The 27,890-nt window shown below is 41.0% G+C and overlaps 1 protein-coding gene across 2 annotated transcripts in view; it reads right to left on the bottom strand.

Annotated features, from left to right (window-relative positions):
• ntn1a (netrin 1a) overlaps window positions 1–26,174 on the bottom strand; it is a 59,298-nt gene extending 33,124 nt beyond the window's left edge. For both annotated transcript variants that reach the window (XM_026303990.1, XM_026303991.1), the window contains exons 1-2: window positions 26,036–26,174; window positions 24,808–25,858 (exon numbers count right to left, since the gene is read on the bottom strand). In XM_026303990.1, coding sequence (XP_026159775.1) covers window positions 24,808–25,831 — 1,024 coding nt within the window. In that variant the 5' untranslated portion in view covers window positions 25,832–25,858; window positions 26,036–26,174. The remainder of the gene's footprint in view (window positions 1–24,807; window positions 25,859–26,035) is intronic.
• Between the last annotated feature and the right edge of the window lie 1,716 nt (window positions 26,175–27,890).

Here is a 27,890-nt window from a genome sequence, read left to right as displayed (position 1 = left end):
ATTGCTTGGATCAGTGTGTCAGTGGCCAGTGTAACCGCCCCCAGGTGAGCAGTAACAAGGAGTGTGACGTGATACATGTATCAAGTGTAATTGAGTTAGCGAGACAAAGCTGTCCTTACACAAAGCCTTTCAGCACCTCGTGTCATGTGGGTCACAACTGTCTGACATGACAAAAAAGCTGCATTCAAGTCTTGCAGCTGTTCTGACTTCTGACTGTAGAATTTAGCAGAAAACTGATTTGTTTATCAGGCGTTGCTGTTTCCCACGCATCCTAGAAAACTCTGGCCCTCAGTCTCTGCGTATGTTCTGGAAAGTTAGTGAATTTGGTTCTTTGAGTGGTTCCCAAGCCTCTATCAGCTGACCTCAGCCTTGTAACAGTACGCAGGCAGCCTTTCCACAGCTAATTAGAGGGAAAATTCAACCAACAGTGCTGGCTGGGGTTAAGCCCATCGTCCTTACGATAAGCCTGGTAACTGAGCAACGTCGGTCAGAGCCTGGATTTGTTCTAAAGAGATGCCCAAGCAACTGATCTTTGCCACTTTCCCCCAAATCCAGGATTATAGACACAAAGACAGAAATAAAGAGCTCATTTTGTACAATATAGACAGATATTATCTTGCAAGTAACATTTAATAATAAGGATGAAAATTATGTACTTATGTAATGTTCAACTAATATATGACTTGTGATGAATTAATACATGAATTATTGCAATATGTATCTGAATTCCTGTTATCATCACTCGATGAGTCACTGTGGCTTTCTGTGATTAGTTCAAACTTGAATGATATTCGTTTGAGGACTGATAATTAACATTTGCATCATACATTTTTTGATATGCCACCACATTAGCTGTGCTCTGATTACACAGAAGTCTGTGATCAGCCTCTCCAAAAGCAGAACTGGATTTATTCTCCTGGAAATATGAGACACAAAACCCAATTTTATTTGAATGTTTTCATGTTTTAAATGTTCATGGAGAGTAACAGGAATTTATGATATGTCTTTCTATGATTCATGCAATAAATCATCCTGACTCATGCATTTTTAGACATGACTTCAGTATATGATGCGTATGCTTATTGTGAAGTGTTACCTACTGAAAATGACAAATATCTGCCTTTACTGTCATCAACAATTTAATCCAACCCAAATTTCCTGTCTTTTTGTGAGGTCTGTGGAGGTCTCTGTCATTTTTCCACAGCTCTCAGGAGATGTTAGCCCCCTGCTGCCATCTCCTTTATACAAACACCAAGGGGAGTATACACATGAACAGTCTAGCTTTAATCTTATGGGCACCCCACTAAGTAATCAGATTAACTTCTAAACATCGCTGGGTGCCCTCTGTCTTTGCTGTGTTTCGGGTTCAAGAGAGTTTAAGAGCAAGAGAAAACTTATTTCTGCAAGAATTGTGTTTCTGTGTTTTCATAATATGTGCCACAAAATATCTGGAAGAAACTGATACTCTCCCTGTACTGTATGGTGCATTAAATTAGTCCATGGTAGTCTGTAAAGCATTCCTCTTTCCTTTTCCCTTGCACAAACACAAAAACACACACTACAGTTGGGTCCAGTTGTGAGCTGCCCTCTGCACTGCTAACCTGCAGGCGGCCTGCTGCCTGCGCTCTCTTTTCTCTCTGTGGGGGAAACATGACACATGCCGGGAAAGTTTGGAAGGTTTTCAGCTTGTCATGGCCAAACACAGAATCAGATGTGTGTCGAACACAAAATCCCACATGGATCCATTTCAGAGATCCAGTGTGTGAACGTCTGATGTGTAACTTTTATCGTGTGACAGACAGGCACAAATGCCATGAAGACAACTCAAGGGAATTATTGTTTTTGGCTGGAATATTTTTTTTATAGTTGTCAAACATGTTACACCCCACATGCATATGCATATCTAAATGTTATTTCCATTAAATTACAAAATTCCTTTAATTTCATTTACATGTTTTAGTTATATTTTAAGACATGACAAGGCACCTGTCAACGAGGGACCTCAACCAGACATGGTATAAAAAACTTTTTAAAATACTACTGAGTACTGTGCTTTAAACAATAACAATTCATCATATTGTATAAACTATATGAGGATTATGTCAAATCTTACTAAAGAACTATTATGCAAAAAAAAAAAAAAAATGGAGTAAGCATAAATTGGCTTAAAACAGTAAATACTCATGTGGCATTTTTTTCTTTATTATCAATTTAATTGCATCCTGCTTTCAAACTCTGGGTTCAAACATCTATTTAAAAATGAGAAAAATACTCTTTTTAATCATTAGTTTGTTTATCCAAACTTTGGCATAATAAAAAAGATAATTTCCAAATAAACTGAGAATTAATTGATGACATCTGAAGAATTTAGGCGTTAGATGAAGTACTCTATCCAGTATTTTGTGTTGGACCTTTTCTTTAGATGCAATTATGTCTTTCTATAAATGTCATTTACTATTATACGCCCAATTGATCTATAAAAAAAAACAAATATTTTTTTTAAATTTTGTTAAGTGCATAATGGATAGTGAAACTATAAATTTGATACACAGAAAGTCTGTGCTCATTTTTCTTTCAGTCAGCTTCTCATAAATTCTGCTGTGTGCCATGTTTTCAACACACATTTCGTATGTTGGCTCACAGTAAAATAAAATCTGAAAAAATGAGAAAAACAAGATTGTTTTATTTACACTAATAAAACTTGCAACATGCTTGAAAAAATATTTTTTTACTGAATTGATATGACTGTAAATTTTCAAGTTTTCAAAGGCTTTCAAAAGATTTGTAGACGTCTGAATTTTGGATAAATATAAAACCAAATTCCACTGTGAGAAAAACAAACCACCATTTTTTTATTAACTGTGGAACAAACTGCCTGCAAACCTTCACTGTAACACAGAGTTTTTGCACAAAGCAAAAAGTGAAAGATTCTGTCTAATTAAGAAAATCGAGAGAGGGAAAGGGAGGATGTTTGGGGTCAGCGCTTGGTTGTGCCGATGTAGTGTGTGTGTATTGGGGAGCACCCTGGGAATGCAATAAAACTGTGGGCTGATGGAGCAAGGGTGTAGAGGGGTGGGAAGAGGGAAAGCAAAGGAGGATAAGGCGCCTGCTGCAGAGATTATGTCAAGCTAATTTAATTCCTTTATTGCAGCCAATTAGCTGAGGCAATTTAGCCCACTGCGAGCCCTCTTCACTCAGTCTCTAATGACCCCAACTAAACTCTGCAACTCTGCTGCTCCCAAACAAGGCCTTGTTTCACAGCTGCTCTATTTTTAATAAGTGGTTCGTTTCATAGACCCTGGACCAATGATGAGAAACACAATAGGAAAGAAAAGAAGAAAACATAAGTGGACATAGTGAAGGAAAAAGCTTGGTCTGCTGTTTACTAGATCCCAGGCCTGACTCATGTAGACTTGGCTAATTGAGATTGGGTCATATAGAATATTCATCAGTCCTGCAGGGTTATCAAAGGCAAATTAAATATGAGGAAATATTCCATTTGCAGTCAGGCAGCTTTTACTCACTTGTCTCACCCTTTTCCATATCGCTGAAGCTGTTTATTTAGCTCTCCTTTCTGTATTTCATAATTTACCACTCAGATATTTTCTCATATTTGGGCAAATTATGCAATTCCCAATGCAGACAAAGGCTGGAGCACATGTTCTGTCAGCGGGTGATAAAATGTCTGATTATCCGACTGACACATTTAAGGAGCTGTGAGAACTGCCTTGCTTCAGTGCGAGGATGCATTCCTTATGAAGCTATTAGCTGTTTGTTTTATTCCACACTAATTGTAATATGTACTGTCTCTGCACTGATTTCCATTAGAACACAGGGTGGCAAAGCTTTCATATCCCGGATAAACGTAATAATAGAGTCTGTTAGCAGGTGTCAATATTTTAAGAAAAGATATCACTTTTTTATTGTTGCTGCAAAAATATCTAAACTGAAGCTGAAAGAGTGTTTGGAAAGTCTGCTTCTAGTCACAAAGCTATTGTTTTTCTTTTTGACCATCAGTACATATATAACTTGCATTTTCCAGTTTAAATTTCAAAATGTTGGTCTCATAAGCCCTTTTTAGACACAGTTCTTGGTATATTGTCTATAAACCCTTCAGGCTTACAGCTTTTCTCTATTTCATTAAATCAACCAAAGCCCGCAGTACAGGCAGCAAAGAATGTCTATATTTTTAAGTGAGGGGAGTGAAAACTGGGATATTTGTCATAGGATCAATTTTTGAGTGGTATATTTAAGTATAACATTTTTTCCTCTGAAACTGGCAGTAAACCAGACGATAGAAGAGGTGTAAAGCTCCCGACTCTAGTGGCAACATACAGGACTTTTTAAATACTCATTTTATGTTTTTACATGATCTGCAACCCTTTCAAATGGGAAACAGAAATGGGACTGGAAAGGCTCTGACACATTAACACCATTTTAAATTCATCTACTATACATATGTGTGCACACTGCCTTGCAATCTGCAGCAGCCTGCTCCATGCTGAGCTAAATGGCCCATATATTCACACTCTGTCTTCATGTGGGGGCTAATAAGGCCTTTCCTTTTTCAAGAGTCTAACTAGCCACACAGAGGCACAACAACAAAGAAAGGCCTAATGGCCTCCAATTTCCCGCATTAGTGCCCATTTAATGGCTGACCTGCCCTTTCGTTAGGCTGCGCAGCATGGGAGCACTTCTCAGCCTTGGTGCATGTGCACACACAGTTTCATACGCACGCGCGCGCACACACACACACACGTGCACAGAGTATTTCAGCCCTCCACAGCTACACTGCCTTAGGCTGCTGCAACACTTCCACCCCACGCTGAGACCACATAATAGGCCAGTTTGTAAAAGGGCTGGCCTGTGATCAGTGGTGCATCCATTTGCTGAGTAATCAAGGGTCTTTTGTCTGAGAGGTGTGTATAGGCGCCGTGTGTGTGTGTGTGTGTGTGTGTGTGTAAGAGAGAGAGAGAGTGAGTGAAGGTGTACTTCTATGGCTGTACACTATGAACCCCAGTGTTTTATCAATGAGAGCGAGAACATTATGGCTGGTCCTCACTTTCTCACACATCTCCAAAGAGCTGCTGGGAGGTTCAGACTTGCTTTTAGGGATGAGGTTAAAATTAAATTTAGGTCTGGGTTCTGGTAAGGGTTGAGGTCAGTCATTAAGTTGGGAATACATTATGTCTCCTGTAAATATGTAAATCTGTGTGTATGCGTGCGTGAAAGAGTGTGCACTTGTGTGTGTGTGTGTGAGAGAGAGAGAGGGCAGGACAGAGCTTCTCTGCCCGTCTGTCTTTATTTGTGTGTCCATCACTTCTAAAGTGTGTCTCTCCATGTGAGTGTTTGTGTGTGTAATTCCAAGATAAAGTGGTGCTGCCTGGAAAAGATCTCCCCCAATTCACGTCTATGAGAAAACACCAGCTAACATACAGTGTGAGAATAAAGGGAGCCCGCCTGGAGCCACGCAGGGCCTGATGAGAGTGTGTTGTGTGTATGTCAGCTATGCCATAAAAATGCCATGGGTGGAGGATGACATTGGCAGGTCCTATTCAGTGCTATAGCAGTGAAAAGGTCTTTAGGGTGAATAACGATTCCTTAGGCCTGTCAAGCTACCATAGCTCGGTGCCGAACAATGACCCACTAAGAGCAGCTGTCTTAATAGCGTGAGGGACTGACAGCTTTAGGACTGATGCGATGCTCTGAGTAGCATCAAACTTTCCAAACAACGCTATGCAGTGTGCTAACATAATACGAATCTTTAAGACAGTGAATTCATCCTATACATTTTGATTACACATAAGTGTTTAAGGACTCTGAGCTGACAGTCTTGGCAGAGCCACATCACCTCAATGTTCAGGAACCTCATGTGTGAACGGATATAGTGGCACGATAGCAAAAGCTCCTTCCTGAGTCTGAGGCCGATTGGAACTAACTGGATTTCCAGTTCCAGTAGGAGGAAGACCAAAAAATCTCTGCTTTCACTTCTGTGAGTTGTTAGGTTTCTAATTCAAGGGCTATGAGTGGGAATGGAGTGTAAGTGTATTGTGTTTGACTGATGAAGCAATGTTTCCCTTTTAAAGTAAGGGTGGATTACTGTCGTTGATGTTTCTTGCTACCATTAAGTGTCTGATCTGGTAATAACAGTGTGAACTATTTCAGACTTCCCCCCTCCTCTGGAGCTGTAAATCAATTGTGCAATGATTTGCAACCGCAGCGCAGCTCCCCGCCATCAACCTGGCTGTCAAAGACAGCCATAATAACCTTTGTCCACAGTGTTTGCTTTCTATTGTTTTACATCCAGCCATTACCTAAGCCTGTCTCTTCCACCTAGAGCCTAACTCATCCACAAACACCATTCGGGCTTTCAAGCAGAGATGCGCATCAGAAACACTCGAGACAAAACAGATGTCTAAATCTTCCCTAAACAAGGAATGTCAAACATCACCTCCAGTCTATTTACTCTGTGAGTTTGGTTTCTATGGGACTAGCAGATCCATAGTGTTTGGGCAGGTCGTCGTGTATGTTGCTGGCCCTGAGGCTGACAGGGATGGGCCGAGGTTGTCAGCACTAGACAATGAGACGGAGCTGACAGCGCACTAACTCACACTCCTCCATAGCTGTGATTCATACTAATCCCACAGCCTCTGCAATTAAGGCAATCGCTCCAACAATGTTAACTAAAGATTTTAAATCCAGTGTATTATAACAGAGTGCAGTGAGCCAACACTGATTGGCAGCTGTGAGCTGAGAAAATAAACATAGAAGATCAGATGATTAGAAGATTAGATGTGTTAATTTGGCCCTTCAGGCAGAAAAGACAGAGAGTTTCTTCCTTTGTTTTTTTTTGTTTGTTTTTTTTTTTTTTGAGAAGGAAAAATACTGGAGTCATAATGCAGTCATAATGGCTGAGCTTTTTTTTTCCAGCTCATTTTCTACCTACAGTATGTGAAGAACAACCATGTGGGAGTAGGCGCTCCCTACCTTGCTTGGAAAGTGTTCCCATCTTGGATTGACAGCCTTGAGGACAACCAGAGGAGTCTTGGATTAGGGATGAAATAGGAATGCTCAGCTGGATTTCTTTCTACTGGGTAAATGTTTACGACCTCCACTCCCTATTCAAATTCACTTTGCATGCACCAGTCTGGATGCATTCTTCTTGAAAATCACTAAAATATGACAGAAAGTGCTACAGTTACAGGTAGTTTTCCAGAAATGTCTCCCTTTCAGCTGCACCTTTTGCTGAGACAGTAAGACAGTCCTTGACCTTGGAAACAGTAATCATCAACGACATCACTACAAGCTCCACTCAGTCACCATTAACTTCTCCGGCAGCTGCCCATTTGAAATCTAGATGTTCAAACTTCATTTTCTTCTGAGGATTTCTTATTTATTTGTTTAAGCCAAGATAAAAAAAAAAAGAAATTTAAACATCTGACAACTGGACAAATTCATCTACTGAAGAGGATCATGCGAAAAGCTTGTCTTGGCAGCTTAACTTTTGGGGCTCCTCTCTAAGTTTTTAAAAACTTATATTATTAAATGCATCACAATTCAAAGCGTCTTGGAGTCCATCATTTGTGTTATCCGATAACATGTAATCCCTGTCATTGTCCCAAACTGTTCGCTACAGTGGAAAATATCTGCCAATGCTCATGGGCAGAGTCCACACAAACTCACTGGCTGGACAGTGAAAGGCTAATTCAAGCTCTGCTCAACACTGTTTAATTGCAGCCTCATTAACAACCACAGCACCATGGCCATGCTAAGCAGGTGGGAAACCTTTGACCTTCACACACACACCCCCCATACATTCCTTTGTGAAGTCCCATCACTAAGTTACCACTCCTCCAAAATGGACCGTGACCTTCCCTCTTTTCCTTATTCCTCTAGGGAAAACTGGGCCTTCCCAGCTGCAAATATCATTAGTGAGTAGTGCGCTGACTCTGAGACAAATTTCTCTATAAAATTTATAAGCCATGAAAACGGCTTCAATTGGGCAGTCAAATGGGAGAGGAGAGAGAGGAGGAGAAGAGAAGACAGGACAGAAGAGGAGTTTGAATTACTGCAGCATAAGTTAATATAGTAGCAAAGGAGAATGGAGGAGTGATGAGATGGAACGGAAAAGGAATAAATATCATCTAGACAGTCTCTAAAAAAAGACACTGCTCTTCCTCCGACCTTCTATCTGTCCCTCCTGGTAAAACTCAGAATGAACTGAAGTTCTTAGCTGCCTGAACTTTTGTAGCTCTTTTACAACCTGTCAATTACTATTAAGACTGTCAGGGAGCAGGTTTGGCTCAGGACCAGGTTGCAATAAAAAACAAATAGTCTCACCAGCCATGTCTGATTACTCTAAATACAAGTGTTTACTGTGGAAACAGGCATTTTAGAGGTGTTTTATTTAAACATGCTTGCTTGTGCATCACATTGCAGTTTTTTCTAAACTGTCCTGATGAATGTCTTCAATAGCAAGCTTAAGCACAAAGTGCCTGAAATCAGAAACTGGGCAACACAAAGAAAACCTGAAGATGATTGAAATCTAGCTACAAAACGCCACCTAGTACTTGGACATAAGAAAAAAATTGTTGCATGGATAAAGGTTAGAAAAATGTCAAACACACCAAACTGTGCCCTTTACTATAGGAGCAATATGTAATTATCCAGCTACAGTAGATTTCAGACTGATTTTAGGGATAGGGTTAGGCATTTAGTTGTGATGGTTAGGGAATGCATTATGTCTGTGAGTGTCCTCACAACTATTGTGAGACTCGACTGTGTGTGTGTCTGTATTTTTGACTTCTAGTCAACCACAGCCTCTGATTCAGAGGACAGAGTAAGCAGGAAGCCGCTGGAAGCTATAAATCTGAGCCAAGCTCCTTCACTTCTGTGACACATTTATTGTCCTCTTTTTTGGCTTCCCCTTCTTCTTATATCATCCTCAGCTCTCATCCATTTGTAACACTGCACACTCCTAACTCATAACCCAAATTTCTCAAACTGGCTTCAGTGCCTATATCTTTGAGTGTGTGAGGGCATGGAAAATCATGCACAGTGGGTGCTTTAGATCACAAGCGGAGTGTGGTGCAGGCAACATGCAGTGCTTCTTTCACAGCACAGGTATTTTTCTTGGTAGAGCAGTAGGGGATGGAGCTGCATGTGGAGAGATGAGCTCACAAAGAAAAAAGAGCGTGCCAGACTGAAGATATAAAGTTCACAGAGCCGAAGACCACAATGACCCTGCACACACTGTTTGACCTCTACAGTTACCTACATGCTGCAGGATAAGATTAACGATGACTCGGCGCCAATGCTTGGCAATTTTGTGAATTGATCATAATTGCTTATAATCTCTCAGACTCCCTACTGAAGAACAGACTTGAGCTTCATATAAATATGGATGTCTTGTGAACCTGTGGGCAAAGTCAGTGTATGCACAGTTACAGCAAGTGCTGAGGCCAAATAATGAAACACGTTTCAGAGAGAAGGAGAGGATCAAAGGATCAAAATGTGGCAAGAGTGTGTGCATGCATATGCATCACTTTTATGGCAAATGGTCTTTGGGCTCTAAAAAGACGTCAATTCTGTATTTCAACCTCAGCGTGAATCCAAGATCATCAGGAACATGATGCTATGAATGCAAATCCAACACATTTACTGTTGTTTTCCAGAGCAGCTCACATTCATTCCAGGTCCTACAACTCCTACAAAGTCAATCAGATCTTACATTTGAAATTTACAGCTAAGAAAAGTTCCCATTTTATATCCCAAATGCATCCCTCAGACTAGCTTTTGTTATTACAGAATATTACAGAATACATTTTTAAATGAAATATGACCTTAATTTAGACAATTTTGAATATATATGAAAAATATATATATAAAATCTAAAACTTCTAGGATTTCTTATAATATATTAATTTAATACCCTTTTCATCTGATTATATCATCAAAAATCATGAAGGATTTTATGCCATACCCTTTATTGTTTATTTGAAAACTAATAATGGAAATGGCATGACACAACAGTACACAGCATGCAATTAATGTCTGAATTTAATATTTTGTCAATAAAAGTAAAAAAGTGTCCGTCCTGCCGCAGCTCCAGCAGACAGAGTTTCTGTGTTTTCAGGCAGGGTGGCAGCTGGTTTGGTCCATGCAGATTGTTTCTGACACTGATGGAGCAGAGATGTTTTTACTGTACTGGCTCCAGAACCACTTTTACTGCAGTGGCACAGTGCCTACTGCTTAATACCAATTAGGTCCTCCTGCACACATGCAAGCATGCTCGGCGGTTCATATACACTGCTGTGCTGCACACACATGCAAACACATGCACATATCTTCTCTATCTATCTCTATCTATCATTCTTCTCCTTTTTAATTGCAAAGTTGGAACAGTAGTCCATCAAGGGTTTTTTTTTTCTAGAGGAAGCCAAAAAAAAAAAAAAAAACGGAGAGCATTTTTTAACCAAATGTGACACTTCTGACTCAGAGAGGAAGGATACAGTTTGGGAAGGGGAGATGGAGGAAAAGAGACCCCTCTGATCCAGAAACACCAAACCTCATGGTAATTTAGTCGTCGGTAGAGGGCAATTAACGAGAGGTGGACTGGTCTTTGCCAGAGCAAGCAAATGCCTGACACACGCTGAGAGTAAATGCTGCATTTTGAAAGGAAAGCACAATTTTGCGGCACTAATAATGTGACAGTGGTTATTTTTAATAACATAGCAAGTGCAAGTTGAAACTGAGAGAACAAGGAAGGTGTTATTTTTGTGGAAAGGAAATGAAATCGGAGGTTAATGTGTTTTCTAAATACAAGATGAAAAGAAGTTATTGATTAGTAATTTGTCTCAAGTCTTTTTGAAAGCTTAAAGCAGTTCAACGTTGTAGAGGTAAAATATACACTTCTGAGAGACATAAGAAGCAGCATGACATACAGTATCTTGGACCAGCTGATTGAGGAAAACCGAAAGAAGACTGACCCAACGCTAAGACAGATATATATGAGATAGAAAAAACAACTGTCTGACACACACTTCTATAGCAAAATAAATTACAGCAAGAATTACATGATCGAAAACAGAAACTGTAAAACCCTTTGAGTAATCCAGATCTTTCAGCTCCTTATACATTTTATTTACAATATTGTATTTACTATGACAAAAATAAATAGTAATTTATTAATAAGTCTAGAAAGTCTAGATTTTTATAACGCAAAACACACTCAAATGTAGTAGTAGTCAACATGTAAACTAGCCCTAGTCATAATGTACATAGTATTATTTTCATTTAAGTATAAATAGTATTCTTCATTATTGGTGATGGCAGAATTATTCATGCCCTACAGTCAATCTTTGATTCTTTAATCAGTAAAGTATTTTAGTAAAGTATTTTATAGGCTTGAAAATAAGTCAAACACAAATACCTTGAAAGACTAGAATACTCAAATAAATTCCACTGCTGCTAGAACCAACATACAAAATGTTTTACATTCATAAATCTCAGGCTACAAGGCAACCATAGTATAGTTAACATTAAAGAAAGACCAAAATGATGGTGAGTAACGTATCACTAAGGTATGGCTCAGTTAGGTCATGATCATAGCTACTTTAATTGGACATCTGTGATGTGATGATATTCTGTCTAATACTAGAATACCCACCTACACACCACCCCAACCTCCACACCTTCACTTTCTGCCTTGCAGAAACGACACACTAATTCCTGCACTGTTCCTTATCACACATTGAGGTGAGGAACTGTCTAACGTTGACGTTGTTGCCAAGGAACCTGGTGGAAAAGCTGAGGAAGAGGAGTTCAAAAAGCTAAACAGATTATTGTTGTAAGGGTGTAACAAGTTCCCATCCAAACATTGCAAATATTCTTATCTCTCTGGCTGATGAACACTGTGCTTCCCAATGAAATATGCAAGTGCTTGTGTAATTTATGCCAAGAATAATATTACCCCCTGTGTGTTACCGATTTTGGAGATATTTCTTCATATTTGCTCTGGCAGGAGATTGACTCTCAACTACAGGATGATTGTGCTGGTCACTGGACCAGGAAAATAGACCATAATTGTCAAATAGGCCACTTAAACTTAATCTAATGAAAATGACTTCAGAAAATACTTTGACCTCTTAGTGCAGCTTTATTGTTTTAACATCTTGAAGCTGATTTATGAAGCAGTAAAATCATGCTGTCAAGATTTTTATTTTTGCATATTTCTAAATGCACCTGTTTCAAATATTTATTTTCACATCTGGGCAAACACTCGCTGTCATCACATTCACAACCTGCCTATTCCACTCTAATCTACACTGTTGTGTCTTCAATATGAAATCCTCTGCACTGGAGAGAGAGGTGTCATTTCCGATGAGGTCACTGGCCGAGGCAGCAAGGGTTACCTTAACTCTAACCCTAATCCGAACACTAGCCACTGTTATTCTTTTCCTTAAATCCCACCCTTCTGTTTCTTTTTTCTTCTATCTTTGTTTGTGATCGCCTCATTCTTTATTTTTTCACCAACCTTGTTTGTTATTGGGGCTCTGAGTTAATTTCATTTCCCGCCCCCGCTATGGAAACCCCTCACAGAAGCCCAGTATTGTCTTTTGTTCTAAAAGTGGAAACCGTGCAGCTCGATGGTCTTGGATATGAAAATTGTGGAATTAACAGGAGGGCAGGACAAAGACTGCAAGCTTGAAACCATAACTGCTGAAGCGATGTTTATTTTTTTCTGTCTGACCATGCACTTACTAACTATTCTGATAAGATTATTTAGGGTTTAGAATAACGCAGTGTTTTGTATTTTAGTAGCTTAAAAACAGTGTTACCTTACTCACTTTTTCTGCAGTTTTCAACCATATCACACATCCTCATTGGCAAATAAATGCATGTTAAAGCCTTAAAGCCTTTTCACCTGGAGACTGTTTTGCCAGTTGTCATGCCAAGTGTCATGCTGATGTCTCAAAGCACCTGCCATTTCTTACAAATACAAATTTTCTCCCTGAAATATCAAAATTTGCATTGTCCATAAGATTTTGTGGCTCAACAGAATTTTTGACTTGCAGGTGAAATAAGATTTACAGCAAGTAGATGTGTTATTATTGTGCCAGCTACTGCTAATACTCCCACAGCGCCCTGACAGATCAGGGGAAGGCTCCCTCACAGCTACCTCTGGCTGGGTCCATCTATTCATCTACCTCTTTCTTCACCCTACACTTTCTGGTTTCCGCAGAGACTCTGGGAGACAGTTTGGTTATCTCTAATGCTTCACCTCAACTTTCATCTCCAGCCAACGGCCTGCTTTTCCAGCACTGGAGAAAATACAAGAATAAAAGTACAACCAAAACAAGTTCAGGGGTAAAAAAAAAGGTGAAATGCATTTTATCATCTGACAGACATCTGGATATCTGCAGGAACCTGGTACATATTGTAATCATTTCAGTATCTGCAAGTGTCTCTTGAGGTTAGACACCCGTGAGTTAGACAAAGAGACTCAGACTGGGGCCAAGTTTTTCTCCCCATGTCTTTCAGGTCCAGCTCTTAGCTTAAGGGAAAACACAGAGGGGTCCGTTTTGGAAATTAATTTTTGCCACAAACTATCATCTCATAACACAAATATTACCATTAATGCCTTAATTTTCTTATAATTTCCTTATCGACCCCCATAATTAGGTCCATTTGTTTGCTTTGTCGTCCCCCAGTGATATGGGCTTTTTGTTATTAGAAGCAGAGGGGACTCACACAGGAACCTGACACAGCTAGAGGAGGGGGGTCCCCACAGCTGCTGAGAAGCCCTGCAAAACACACACACACATACACACACACACACACACACACACGCACAGACACACATGCACAGACACACATCGGCCATTACCACTATAGTGGAAGCCTGATCCTGCAACCCCGAGAACCAGCAGCAGTGGAAGCTATTTACATTGTATTTACTGGTAGCACACTGAGTCAAGAGCCTCTCTCCATCTTCATCTGTGTGCCCGCTTCTTTTATTTCTTTCGCTCTCACTCCTTCACTCTCACTGGGTCTCTATGTCTTTCTCTCACCAGTTCACCTCTATAGTTTCTCTTTCTGCTTCCTTTATTCCAGTAATGGAGAGGAGTTAAACCAGCTGATGGCAGTGCTTTCAGAGCTGCTCTTGGCTGGAAACAAGCCTAATTAATTGGTTGCATTGTCCAAGAGGGAGCAAAAGGGAAAGGGTTGCTGAAAAAGAAAATGTGTTGGCAATGGCTTTATTCTTTCAGCTGTTCTCTCTCTCTTGAGTGAACATCGCAAGTTCCTGCATAAGATGATGAGAATAAGAAGCAAAGAGAGAAAGTGTGAATTAGCAGCCCCTCACCCCACTGATGTGTGTTATCTGTGAGAGGTAATGAGTGATGGATTAACCTGGGATAACCCCTGGCAAATTGAGATGACCCCTCAAACCCTCCCAGAAGTCTGCATTCCCCTTCACACAGCCAAACACACACACACACACGCACACACACACACACACACACACACACACACACACACACACACACACACACACACTTTGATGTTACTTTCTCTCAAGAAAATCTCATCATCTTAAATATAATCATATTGATGTAGATCAAGAAATGAGCTGTAGCTCAGCTACGTGAGAAGTAAACATAACATTCACAATGAAACTTAATACATGGATTGGACACAGAATTAGATTTAAACCCCTGTCTAATATTGTTCCAGCCATCATGACTCAGCTGCAAACATGAGTCTATTTCATGACATAATTCCAACAATTTGTTTAGTTTTCTTTAGAAATCACACACACCAACCTCAGAGAAAGCACAGCTTGTGTACTTTCCTCAGGTTTATTGTAAATCTGTCTACTTTGTACTGACCTCTGCTGACTGAGATCTCTTTGTGCAACTGTGTCAACCTGCTGTTAAGGCAGCTTTATTTAGCAGCTTGTTTGATCCAGCAGGCTGCCATCCATGAGAACAAAGCTACATGTAAAAAGCATCTGTTATATAGACAATCAGAGGCCCACACACTCAGAAACACAACAGTGACTTGAAGGCATCCATGACGACCGAGTGCTACAAACCTCTGGTGGTACACACACACACACACACACACACACACACACACACACACTCACACACTCACATACAGACTGTGCCATGACTTATATGGGAAAGACAAAGACATTGGTGATAAATCACCGTCAGCTATTCAACAACACACACACGCACACACACACACACACACACACGAGAGGAATTCCAGGGAAGCTTTTTTTTCTGGCAGTGTGTGAGCATGTTTGACGCAAAATGAAATTGTTTAGCTCTGCCTGATCTGTCACAGGTGCTCTCTCCAACTTTGTGAGTGTATGTGAGTGTGTGAGAAGGGAAAGATATGTAGAAGAAGCATAAAGGTATAAGAACATATTCACCTACACCAGTTCAGTTCTATCTGACATTAAAGACTAACTCTGGATCTGTGGCTTCATCTACATCTACAGTTTGAGTATTTACACTTAATTAACCACTGCAGACACTTTATTCCTCAGAGAGAAGAGAGTTTCCAGCTGGTTGCAGTTCACGCAGATGACGAAAGCAATGTGCCACAGAAACAGCAGGCGACGCTGTGAACGACACCGTAGGGTGCTGTGTGGACACGTAACTTCATCCAGCCATTAATCATCTATAGCTGTGAGTGTTAAGGACCCCTGCTTTGGACTAGATGTGCTCACGCTCCTGCTAGGTGGTCCTGTCGGCGAGTAGTGCGACTGTTCTCGGAGAGGTTTTTGCCAGGACTTTCAAACAAATACAAAAGCCTTCTTCTCTTTTATTTTCCCCGCTCTTTCACACACACTCACACACACACATAAGTGAGTATCTGTTTTTTATTGTTGTTACTGATGCTGGTATGGCCCTATCAGCTACGGGCAGATTTTGGAAGAGTTGTAACAAGCTGTGCCAAGGCTTTCATTTTTAAGTGTGAACAGACTTGGGTAATTGTAGCATAATGTAACACCACTTGCGGCAGACGTTTCAGGACTTGTTGTGATGTATTTCGTCCAGGTGAGAGTATATGAAGGAATGCAACATGCAAAGAGTGTATGTTTAATCTCATTAATATTGCAGTAACTAATCACTGCAACCACAGCCCAATGAACAGGAGAATGATGCTGTTTTCTTAATTCTGGCTTCTACCGTCTGTGGTTACCTACAGTCCAGATTATATATTTGTTTTGGCTGCAAACACTCGCCCTGCTCTAGTGACGTGCTGCCACACAGAGGTGCTGAGGTCATCAGACCTGATCCTCTACAGCACTGCTGGATCAGGTCTCATAAACGCATGCTTGCTGCTTTTTAACTCCAAAACCCTGCCAATGCTGTCTGTATACATGAGCTCACACACATGCATGGACTCAGGCACCCTCTCACAGATGCTACACTACATAGTCACGTTATGGCCACGTGTTAACAAGAGAGACCGGAATAAGGATTGTGCTAATAGGGTGTTTCAAACCTAATGACTGGCTGAATGAGTGATGCTAGCTTGTGCATAAACTGGCGGGCTTAATGGGAAACTCCACTCCAATTTACATATCAAAGTCTGTTTATACATCTCGGGGAGTATTACTGCATATGTGAAAAAAACTGTACAAAGCCTGTTGTGGCTCTGGAGAGAGCTGTGTGAATCTGGACCTCTGTAGCCCGTTCCTCATCTCTGCTTTAGACTAGTGGTCTATGTGATCACTGTGAGCAAAACACAACTGGATCTCCAGCCGAACTGTCAGCGGTTGTGTTGCTTTGCTAAACTCGAGTTTGAAATCAAATGAAAGAGCAGTGGAGTCCATTACATTACAAGTCTCACATTAACCATCAATCCTGAATGTATCTTCCAGCAGTATCATTGTCATCATGCCCTACTACGTTTTCCAAGATGTGATGAAAAATGTTAAAGCTGTTTTTGTGCCTTGAGAAGTCTGACAGCATTGAATTTTTCTGGGGATAATAATCGAGCATAACTGAAAAACAATAGCGACAATCAGTAAACCTCTTCATGTTGTTTATGCACAGATTGAGTCCAGCTGTTCTTGTATCTAAAGTGAATAAAAACAACAACTTTTTATCATTCAGCATATCTCAAAAGCTTAACTTCATTGCCTCAACATTTTCTGCTGTTCATTTCCAGTAAACTGGGGCAGACTGCCTGTCTGATTGTCCTCTCTCACCTGTGGGTGACATGGTGTAAATGTGGCTGCATGATATATTCGATAGACAGGCGGACTGTGATTAATGGAGCTGATGAGTGAAACACTTGAGTGGATTGTATCTAATGTGTGAACACACACTACCGATGTTGTCTGGCGTGGGTTTTAATTACACTTAATCATCTGATACCCACTCAAACCAAACCTTTTCCATTACACAGAAACACCTCTTTCTCTGTCTCTCTCACACACACACACACCCATCCTGCGGTTCATGCTAAACCCGCAGCACACACAGATCCTCCCTCGGTTAAGACGAGCTTTCACTACAGCATCAAGTCGGCAATTAATTCATTAACAGATGTCTCCTCCAGCACTGAAAAGCTGCTCACGTCCTGCACAGAATTACTGTTTGCGTAAACACCCACTGGCAGACAGCACAGATTAAGAGACATACTCACACATGCTTGCACAATTTCTTTCTCTTTTTTGCCCTCACACACATACAGAGTTTGCAAAAGAACAGAATACACTGTGTAACGTCAAGGCCTATTGGCAGAGAAGGAAAACATTATGGAAGTTGACACAAGGATTGCATACATACATACACACACACACACACACACACACACACACACACACACGTACACACACATATAAACAGGTAACTTGCAGATGACAGGAACAGGTATCAACAGAGACTGAGCTGAGCATCTTGTGTCTGGAGGGAATTAAACATGGGGAGCAACTTGTTGAGCAGTGTGTCTGTATATGTCTGTGTGCTTGCGGTTGCACAGTACGAGCATTGGCCGTGTCCCTCAAGTACTTCAACCACCTTTTCTGCCACAGCTAGCTGCACTTTTACAGATGTTTGGGAGCCATCCTAGTCATGTTTGAACACTGTTTTGGTAGGAGACAGGCTGCGGTCGAGCTCTCTACACTCTTAATTCCAGTAAAAATAATGAAACAGCTGTCATCGCTGTAAAGAAACTCTTTTCATATCTGTGTCTGTTTGAGAAAGATTAACCAGAATGCTAAAATCCTAAATTCCTCTCCTGAGAATATACCTGACAGTGTAAAAACACTGCATGGAAGTGTGTGTATGTGAGCTACTTTGCAGGGTGCAGCTAATATTGAGTAAGAGCAGTGCTGTGTTTGAAGAACAGAAAAACGTGGAAACAACATCTACTTGGATCTGATTGGCCGGACCAATTATCACCAGCTGCTGGAAGAGTGTGCCACAGTTTGGATGGAAACATTTTAAGACACACACACACATAGAGTTTGTTTTGTTCTGATCATAACAAGAGGAGGGGATATTAATGATGATAATCAGAGTTTCTGCCTGGCTGATGTTGTACAGCAACAGTCCAGAGTGACTTCAACCTCCAGTGAGGGTGACATGAGGAAGTGAGCTCAACATGGCTTTCCTTCAGAGGCAATATGGCTTCCTACCAAACTCTTTCTCAAAAACAAGGTCGAGGTTCCATTTCTGGTACGAGCACATGCACAAAGACCTGCGTGCACACGCTCACACATGGACTCAGACACTGGCAAAAAATGCAGACTCACACTGTGAGAAGGATCTGTGTTGCATTATGTGTTGTAGCCAAAGCAATGAAACAAAACCACGGCCACAGAAATGTTCACTTTGCCCAGAGGACCATCAATTGAACAACCGACACACATGCTGTGCAATTTCAGAACAGATTTGTATCTTTTCTGACAACTGAACACAATCCACCAGGCCAAGCAGTGTGACCTGAGCTTTGTCAAAACTGGTGAAACTTATTGTAATGAAATGATCTGTCTTCATTTGACACTAATACTGGGCAACATGCTGATTGCTCTAGTAAAACACAGTTACAGACGTGTTTTAGATCTTATTTTAGCTTCATGAATGGTGGCAGCCTTACTTGTTTCTTTCTGAGTGCAAACACAGACGCTTTCTAGTCACAACTCTGCATCTGCTCCACCTCTCTCCTCTGAATATTATCCTCAAACATTTTTTGATATAAACCCATTTCAGCTCTTCAAACACCTGTCAAACTCTATAATATCTGGAAAACTGCAGTTCCATCAAAGCTGAACTGCTTCTTGAACAGGCTTCATGACAAGCAACAGTGAGCTTCAAAATAGGCTGCTACCAAACACTGCCATTAATAACTTCAACACGCTCAATGGTATTTGCAGTATTTGTCATATCTACTGCTTCCATTTGAGCATAAAATGTCATGATTACGAAATATTTCATTCCTGGCAATATGTGGTTAGACAAGGGCTCCAGTTTATAAAATCCTTTTATGTAGTAATTATTGTTGTCCTATATAAAAAGACACAAATGCAGCAATTTCTCACACATATGTGCTGAGGACAATTACTCATGTGTCTCCTGTCCCCTCTAAGATTTATAAACTAATATAACCACTTATATTATCAGTGCATGCACAGTTCATACTGTCAGGGTGGCAGCACTGTGACAGCAGCTGTGATTGTTGACAAAGGCTAAAAGTTCACTACTTCCAATGCTAGTAGTTAATTAATGCTAGTAGTTAAAATTGACCAACAGCCTCTCATGAGACATTTCAACACGTATGTGCAGGCCTGCAGATTCTCCTGTGAGCCCAAAACATGCTACAGAAAGTTTGTTTTGCCTTCTGACTGCACATGTGTGGTTTTGTCTATATATTTTCTGGCTGTCTTTTTTAGTTTTTCCTCTTACAGCACTTGGTATAGAAAAAGAAGAAGAAGAAGAAGAAGAAGAAGAAGAAGAAGAAGAAGTACTTTATTAATCCAGTATACCATACTGACAGCCTTGCTTACAGTATGTGTTGGCTCAGTGGCCATCTTTCTGTCTTTTTGAGAAACATAACAGGTCTCTGAATCCCAAACATTAGGGTGAGATGGTTGTCTGGACTATGTGCAACTTATTTTTGCAGCAATTTACAAAATGAGTCACAAACACTGATAAGAGCTCAGGGATAGAGGTTCTTGAAGTGAGAGAGAGGCCATTCCCCCGTTTGAACTTGTGGCTAAAGACCTGAAGAAAACTGGCTGGTATATGTGTTGGGGACATACATCTATGTATTCAGTTGCATTGTGGGGAGCTAATATCCTTCTGTCTCCAAAATGTAAATTAATACATTTTAGAATGATGACTTAGTTTAGGGTTAGGGTTAGGCAAGTCTAGTACAGGGATTATGGTTAGGTTTGGAGTAAGTTTTCAGGAAATAGTGAAAGTGTGTGTGTGTGTGTGTGTGTGTGTGTGTGTGTGTGGGTGTGTCTGTGTGCATGTCAGAAGAAAGACATTAGTTCTGACTAAGGAAGTGAAGGTGAGGAACAGAAAGACAGTGCAAAGTGCAAAGCTACTCAGGCACTTTATTCCCAGCTTTGTTTGCCATGAGCGGCACTAAGAACGCATCATGGCGCTACCTTTGAAGATGAAGGAGGCCGGTTTATAAAGGCGCACGGTGAGCTGCTCAAATATTAACCAGACCTTCAGTCATGACTGAAGGGCACCAAACGAACATGACAGCATGGACACACACCTGAGGAAAGGTGAACATCTAGAACATCTCTGTCGTCCTTCTGACTTGATGCATTGTAATTGAAAAGCACCTCTTCTTTATTGTATGTGCAAAAAAGGCAGAGTGATTCGCTGGTGCAAAAATACAAACGTAGTACAGCTGATTCAGCCCTTTGTTCTGCGACCTGAGTGCAGATAGTCTGTCACACATTGTTAGTCTTTAGCTCCTTGGATAGTTGTCTTTGTTGATAGCTTTATGATGTAAACCTGAATTCTCAGTTTCTGCAGTTTGTGCTTTCATAAAATATGAGCATACCCCTGCTCTAATAGGTGTTTGGATAGAAACAAACCACGGCACCTTTTGTTCTATCCCAGATTGGGGCACTGGTATGATCGCAGCATGTATTCGTTGCATTCTGGTCCAATCTACATATTTGCCTTCACTGTGCTGGATTGTTGAAACCTGGTGACAAAGTTTAGCACCAACATGTCAGAGAAACTGAAAAAAATAAATCCCCAAATTGATTCTTGCTGCTATCAAATACCAGTGGTCTTTTAATATTAAAACCCCCTTAATAGTTGGGGTAGTAATCCAAAAAAGATATCAAACCACACCGCCAAACATCAGCATGGGCACAGCTGTTTTTAAGTGTTAACATGTGTTTGTTTGAGCATTATGTTTGAGTTAACAGTCTCATCTAGTTAGTAGACCTCCTTGAGATTTTTTTGATGTTTTTACCCCTAATAGACCCAAAGTGGACCCACACCCACATATCACAAGGCATAAAAACTACTTAAGATATATTTTTTTCTTCTAGACAAGTTGTTGGGGCTTTAAAATGCAATTATTTTAATGAGTATAAGATCGACCACATCAACTTTTCTGCACCACGTTTACTCCCTGCCAGTCAGATGCATGTGAGCAGGAAGGTACAGGACGTACTGGATACATACTGGACATGATCTACAGGCCCACATGCCATGGAAATGTCCCTCTACTCCTTTGCTATGATTGTCTCTATATCTCCAGCCCTTCCCACTGCCTGTCCCTGCCTCTCCATGCAGTGCAGTGCTGGTCCTCTCCTTCTACTTGCCTTCGAGCTGACTTTCTAATCTTCTTCAATTATTCAAGACACTGTCTTTTCTTTTTCTTTTGTCCAAGATGTCCAGTAAATTGCACAAACCTGGAAGTGGGTAACTGAAAAAATATACAGTATATACATTTATGGTTAGTTTACACTGATAATTAAAAGGTCCTGTTGAGGGGGTCATTATTTAGATTGGAAGCCTTCTGACAAACCACAGTGCATCCTTCATTTTGTCAGATTGCTCTTTCTGCCTTTGCTGTCTACACTAAGACAGAAACAGGTCTCTGTTGTGCCTGTGCTGTTGGCTCTTTATGTCACTGCATTAGGATTCAATAACGAAAATGGATCTAGGTGTGCACTCAAGAGTGTGAGTGTCCTCTAGCATCCTGATGGAAGCAATCAGCAAAGTGCACTTCAACACGAAAACAGATACAGGCCTGAGTGTTCAAATGCGCTTTTGTGAAAAGTTTATTTTTGCGGTTTTGTTTTTCTGGCACTGAGAGAGGTTCAGGGAATATCGGTGGAGTCAGTAACAGCTGACATCAGTTCCGGCCCCACGCAGCACCAGATCTGTTATTGCACGCAGAAACACGTTTCTGATAACTGCATCCTTATGAGTCCAGTGACACTCATGATGCTGTCATTAAGGTGTGGTGAAACATCACACGCTCAAGTGACAATCTGATCTCCAAACACACACATTCATGTCACGTCCTCCACTGTTCACTTTATTCTTCAACACTTGGTGTTTACGCCGGCTCACACACACACACACACACACACACACACACACATGTCCATAACCTTCTTGATGTTGAAAACTAACTACTGAACTGACAGCATGGTGTGTGCAGTAGGTGAATTGTTTTATACAATGTCAAGTATTTTGTCTAAAGTTAAAAGAATCACTTATATAAATTCAAGAGTTGAGCAACAGGCTTTTTCCTTTGGTGCTGAAATATTTGTGTATTGTGTTAATGTTGGGATTTTCACCAAAGCAGTCAGTAGAGAGTTTCTAATATGGTCATTATTTTGTAGAAGGTTTTCATGAGAGTTTTATATATAATCAATTATCAGTGCCAACAATTTACTCTGTATCTCTCTTGGCTTTGTATTTGCTCTGCAGAGCGAGCTTTTAAAGATTACACATATGTAAATTGTAAAACTCAGAAATAGTGTTACTGATATTAAATTGAACACTAGATAGAGTGAGAATTAATCTGTAGAGTTGATCGGCATCTGTATTTAAAAAGTGGAAAACTGGAACTAGTTACTAGACAATGATATGTAAAGACTAACAAATTATGCGCTGGTTTCATTCACATTATGACACCTCAGGAGTCATAATAGTCACATAGTATGAAGTTTTAGTTTCAGTCATGTTAACATTTTTCTGCCTCAGCTGCGTAAACATCAAATTACTGTAACTCTTTGTTAACCTGCAGTCCAAAGGATCCTGATTAAAGCTTTTCCTTTTTAAATCTTAAAAGTAAAAAAAAAGAAAAAAAAAGTGAATCTTCAGGGAAATTAGGCATATACATAGTTGGTCATCAGACAGTAACACGAAAAATACGTTTTAGGGACTTGACAGGTTACTTGATACGTAACAAAGTCCACATGATTTTAAATCCCAGTCTCACCACAAAATTTGTGATCCTATATCCTTCTTCTATTAAAGCAACATAATTCACCAATTTCATTAAGCTGTGCAAACTATTTTTCAGTCAACTCCCATTGGCTTCTTTTGTTATTCTCTCTCTTTGTTTGTCGTTTAAGTAAAGGACTGAAATGGACAGAAACCTGGCATTACATGCACTGTAACCTGCAGGATCATATACCTTTGCCAACCTGTAATAAAACACATCTACTGACACTTCTTCAACTTTGATCACGTTGATCACTTGGCAGCTGATAAATCATTCTGGCCCAGCAGCACAGATATGATCACAGGTCTACTACTTTTTTTATGTAACACCTGTTTTTTTGCAAGATTGAAAACACAGATTGTTTTTTCTGCTGATGCCTCAGTGCGCATTTCCTCAGGCTGATATTTGTCCCTTGCCTTTGTCATTATTTTAGATGAATAGTGTCAACAACAATTATAAAACTCTCCAAATTAAAGGATTTTACACTGCTATTATATTAATTACTTATAATTAATAAACCCTGCAATAAAATCATTGTGATTTTCACCCACTTCAAGTCTTTAATAATAATTTCCTTATATGCTATAGAATAATGAATTGCAAGAATTTATAGTAAGTAATAAATAATAAGTAATAATGAATCTAGATTTTTGTAGTTTGCAACAGCGCTTGACACTCCGATGCAACTTTCCATCATTGATTTTAATGTGGAAAATTATTGTGATAATTAAAAAAAGATCTGGGTTCATTCACCAAAGATTTTCAAGTACATTAAAAGGCGTCGCTTTATTGTGCAGCTCTGAGAAATGTTCTGATCAGGCTCCATGGTCCCGCTTGAGGTGGTTTAAAACCCTCCACTGAGGCCTGTAACAAGCCAAATGGATTTTCAAACTACATTTTCATGTTGCATGTGACTGAACCCAATTTTAAGGTTCGTGGACGTGCGCCATAATATCAGAGAAACGTGACGCGTGGTGTGGTTTCGTTTAAAGGCAATCTTTAAATTTTGGTTTAATTAAGTGTAGCTGTAAAATCAGTCACAAAAATATTATAATTAAAATAATTATTATTAGAGTTACTATTATCATGCTACATCATGTCAAACACCATTAATCCCACTCTTGGATGGCCAACACATGTAAGACATCTGTTCCCCTGACAGTGTCTTTTTTCTGTAACTACAAAATATTTCTGTCTTAGCCGACAGTTTGTCTTAAAATCATCACTCCTTCCAGCCACCTCCAGTAAAATCTGTCCTGCATGTAAACTAATGCAGCCCTGCTCAGCATCAGGCACAGCGGCTCCGGGGCGGGGGGCAGTGGACTGACTTACCGACACACTCGTTGGCCTCCCGGGCTGTGGCTCTCTGCCACGGTCTGTCATAGTGAAAGGGCTTGCACCTGTCGCACTCCGGCCCTGCGGTGTTGTGCTTGCACTCACACACCAGACTGCCATCCCGGTCCTTTACGCACCGAGATGCGTGCCCGTTGCATTTGCATCTCCCGCCGACCTGCAGGTCCGACACGGCATAGAAGTACGAGTCCCGGGCCAGCTCCGAATCGTCCTCGTTTTCATCACCGAAAGTGTGCAAGCGGCTGAAGATGACTTTAATGTCGGTGGCCGTTACCCAGTCCTGCAGCACCGGAGAGTTGTCGAAGTCGTGCGCCGACGGCCTGCCGTCCAGCGTGCTGAAGGCGATGAGGCCGCCGGTCAGAGGGTACATGTCGGTGTGGGAGTCCGTGCACACGGCCTCCTGCTCGTTCTGCTTCGTGATAACGGCTCTGTTGGGCTTGTTGTACATCTTCCTGCACTGGGTCGAGTAGAACTGAAAGGGTACCCAAGTTTTCCCGTAGTCCATGGACTTGTAAATAACCATGGATTCAGGTCGGGGAGAGCAGAACTGCAGGCTCACATATGTGACCTCAAACTTCTTGCCCAAGGACAGAGTCAGAGTGACGTTTTGCGGGGACTGAATGAAATTCTCGGACTGCCAGCAGGTGAGGTTGTGTGGGTTGTTGAGGTCTGTCAGGTACGCCGGAGGGTGGTACTTCTTCGGGTCCGAGGCGTCGCATGTGTGACAGTTCCTGGTGCGCTCGTCACCTTTCTCCGCAGATGTCACCACACAGTAGCGGCTGGGCGTCTTGCCGCAGGTGCTGGACACCTTCACCTCCTTCCCGAAGGCGGCGTTGACGAAGTCCGGGATGCAGCGCCGCGGGTTGCCGTGCTCGTCGTAGCAGGGGTCCGGCGGAGACGTCTGCGCCGCAAACAGGCTCATCCCGTGGCCGCCGAGAGCGCTCCGGCACAACAGGGCCACGGTGAGCAGCGCAGTCAGCACAACATCCGCAGCCCTTATCATGGTAGGTCTCTCGGTCCGAAAGTGTCTCTGTGAGCGTGGGGAAAGAGATAAAGCAAAGTTTGGTGATGACACACACAAAAACACCAATTTAGGATGTCTACAAACATTTCCCATACAAAAAAGCCTGATCAACAATTAGCACTTGTCACTGGTATATAAGTCACCAGAGGCGTTTATGTGAGAATTCAATAAAGCCCACTTTACCTGAGAAGATTTTAAAAAGATCTGAGAGCTACTTTTATCTTTTCCTTATTTTGTTTGTTTCTTCAAGTCTCCTGCGTAAAAACAGAGGAGCGGTTGGATTTAAGAGTCGCTGGTGTCCTTATAGCAAGTCAAGTCCCACTCCTCCTGCCGGTCTTTGCACAACCCCCCCCCCCCCGCTCTCTCTCTCTCTCTCTCTCTCTCTCTCTCTCTCTCTCTCTCTCTCTCCCTCCTGGATCGGATCGGATCTTGCTTGGCACAGCTTCAGCTCGGCTCCTCTCGAGGGGTGACACCAGGCAGAACAACGACATCCACTGGTGGCGCATCGGACACAAATGAGCGAGAGAAAATAACGGAGAGCAACGCAGCAGTGTTTTGCCACACCTTTATCTGAAGCAGCCTGTAGTTTAACCACCTGGATGGGAAAATGAGATTAAGCAAACATCGGTGTGATGATAATATGCTCCTGAAACACAATTTAACATCAGTCTGATTCGCATCATCTTTGTGATAAATCCTAAAATTCTGAAGCAGTTTCGCCTCAGTAAGGTTTTTATAGTTTACTTGACTACCAGACTCAGATTTCATAGGTGATTTATTAGGAAAAAACACAAAAAGTGTCTTTTTTCAAACTAACAGGCTATATGTAGTCCAGTAATGTTTCAGTGCAGCCACCTAGATGAGTTAGATACTATGCTCTTTTAGAATAAACGAAGGGACTCCTTAAAAAAACAAGTAAGTAAAAAATAAAATATCTCAGCTTTTCCTTGTTCCAGTTCTCTGCTACCTCTGGGTGACTGGGGTGACCCACTGAGGTCACCCTTTAGGATTACTGAAAACCAAACCATATAGTCTGCTCAGCGTCTGAATTTAACCTGTTGACTGTTGGCAGCAGAAGTGACAGCGCCATCTCGTGTCCAGAAAAGGAAACGCCACACCTGCTCAGTATGTGCTTCTCCCAGGCGGTGGAGGCATCGCTCCATTGATTTAATGAAGAAGGCCGCAGGTCTGAATGGCAGGTTTTAAGGCACAGCGGTGTTTGAGATTATTACTGGAGGTGTGAAGGAGGTTTTGTTCTTTGGGCCTTAGACCGTTTTTATTTTTAATACAGTAAAATCCTGAAAATGAAAAAACAAGCACACAACACATTACCTGGTCATTCGATTGACTACATTAACCCTTTTATGCATGAGTAATTAAAGCTATAGTCAGATTTTTTTCCTCATTGTTTTTATTACCTTTTCGGCTTGAAAATAAAAAATACATATATATATATATATATATAATTATTTGATTGAGTTCATCACATGCCCACTCAGGTGGATTGCATGTGTTTGTCTTTAATTGAGGAAACAACTTCACAAAACAGAGAAAAATATATATGTGAAAACTATGAAATAACATTTAAAAATGTCTCCATGTGGCCCTGTGATGGATGGTGACCTGTCCAGGGTGTACCCCTGCCTTTCACCCAAAGAATAAGCAGGTATAGAGGATGGATGGATGTGTTTATATATTTGAACAAATTCTAACACTGCTCAGTGCAAAGCAAAATCCCTCCTACTCCCTACGTTACTGAGGGTTTCTGGCTTTTTGTTGGCCAACTTTTGTCACACTTACAACCAGTGAGTCACAGAATATTGGATGACACAATCTCAAACCATGCACATACAAGAAACAGCTTTCAAATAGCTGAAAGAATTAAAAACTAAATTATCATTTAGACAAGGATGCAGAGTCAAGCTAAAAGCTGGCTCATCCACATGTAGGCAACTATTTTCATACATGTCAACACGTTCCCTTTTTCAAATCAGCAGCACAAGGTAGGTCATCAGATAATAAGATACTAACCATGTTT

This window comes from Mastacembelus armatus, chromosome 1 (assembly GCF_900324485.2).
Source record: "Mastacembelus armatus chromosome 1, fMasArm1.2, whole genome shotgun sequence".
NCBI classification, from domain to species: domain Eukaryota; kingdom Metazoa; phylum Chordata; class Actinopteri; order Synbranchiformes; family Mastacembelidae; genus Mastacembelus; species Mastacembelus armatus.
Note: the sequence above shows the minus strand (reverse complement) of the source record. Positions and strands in the feature narration are given on the sequence as shown.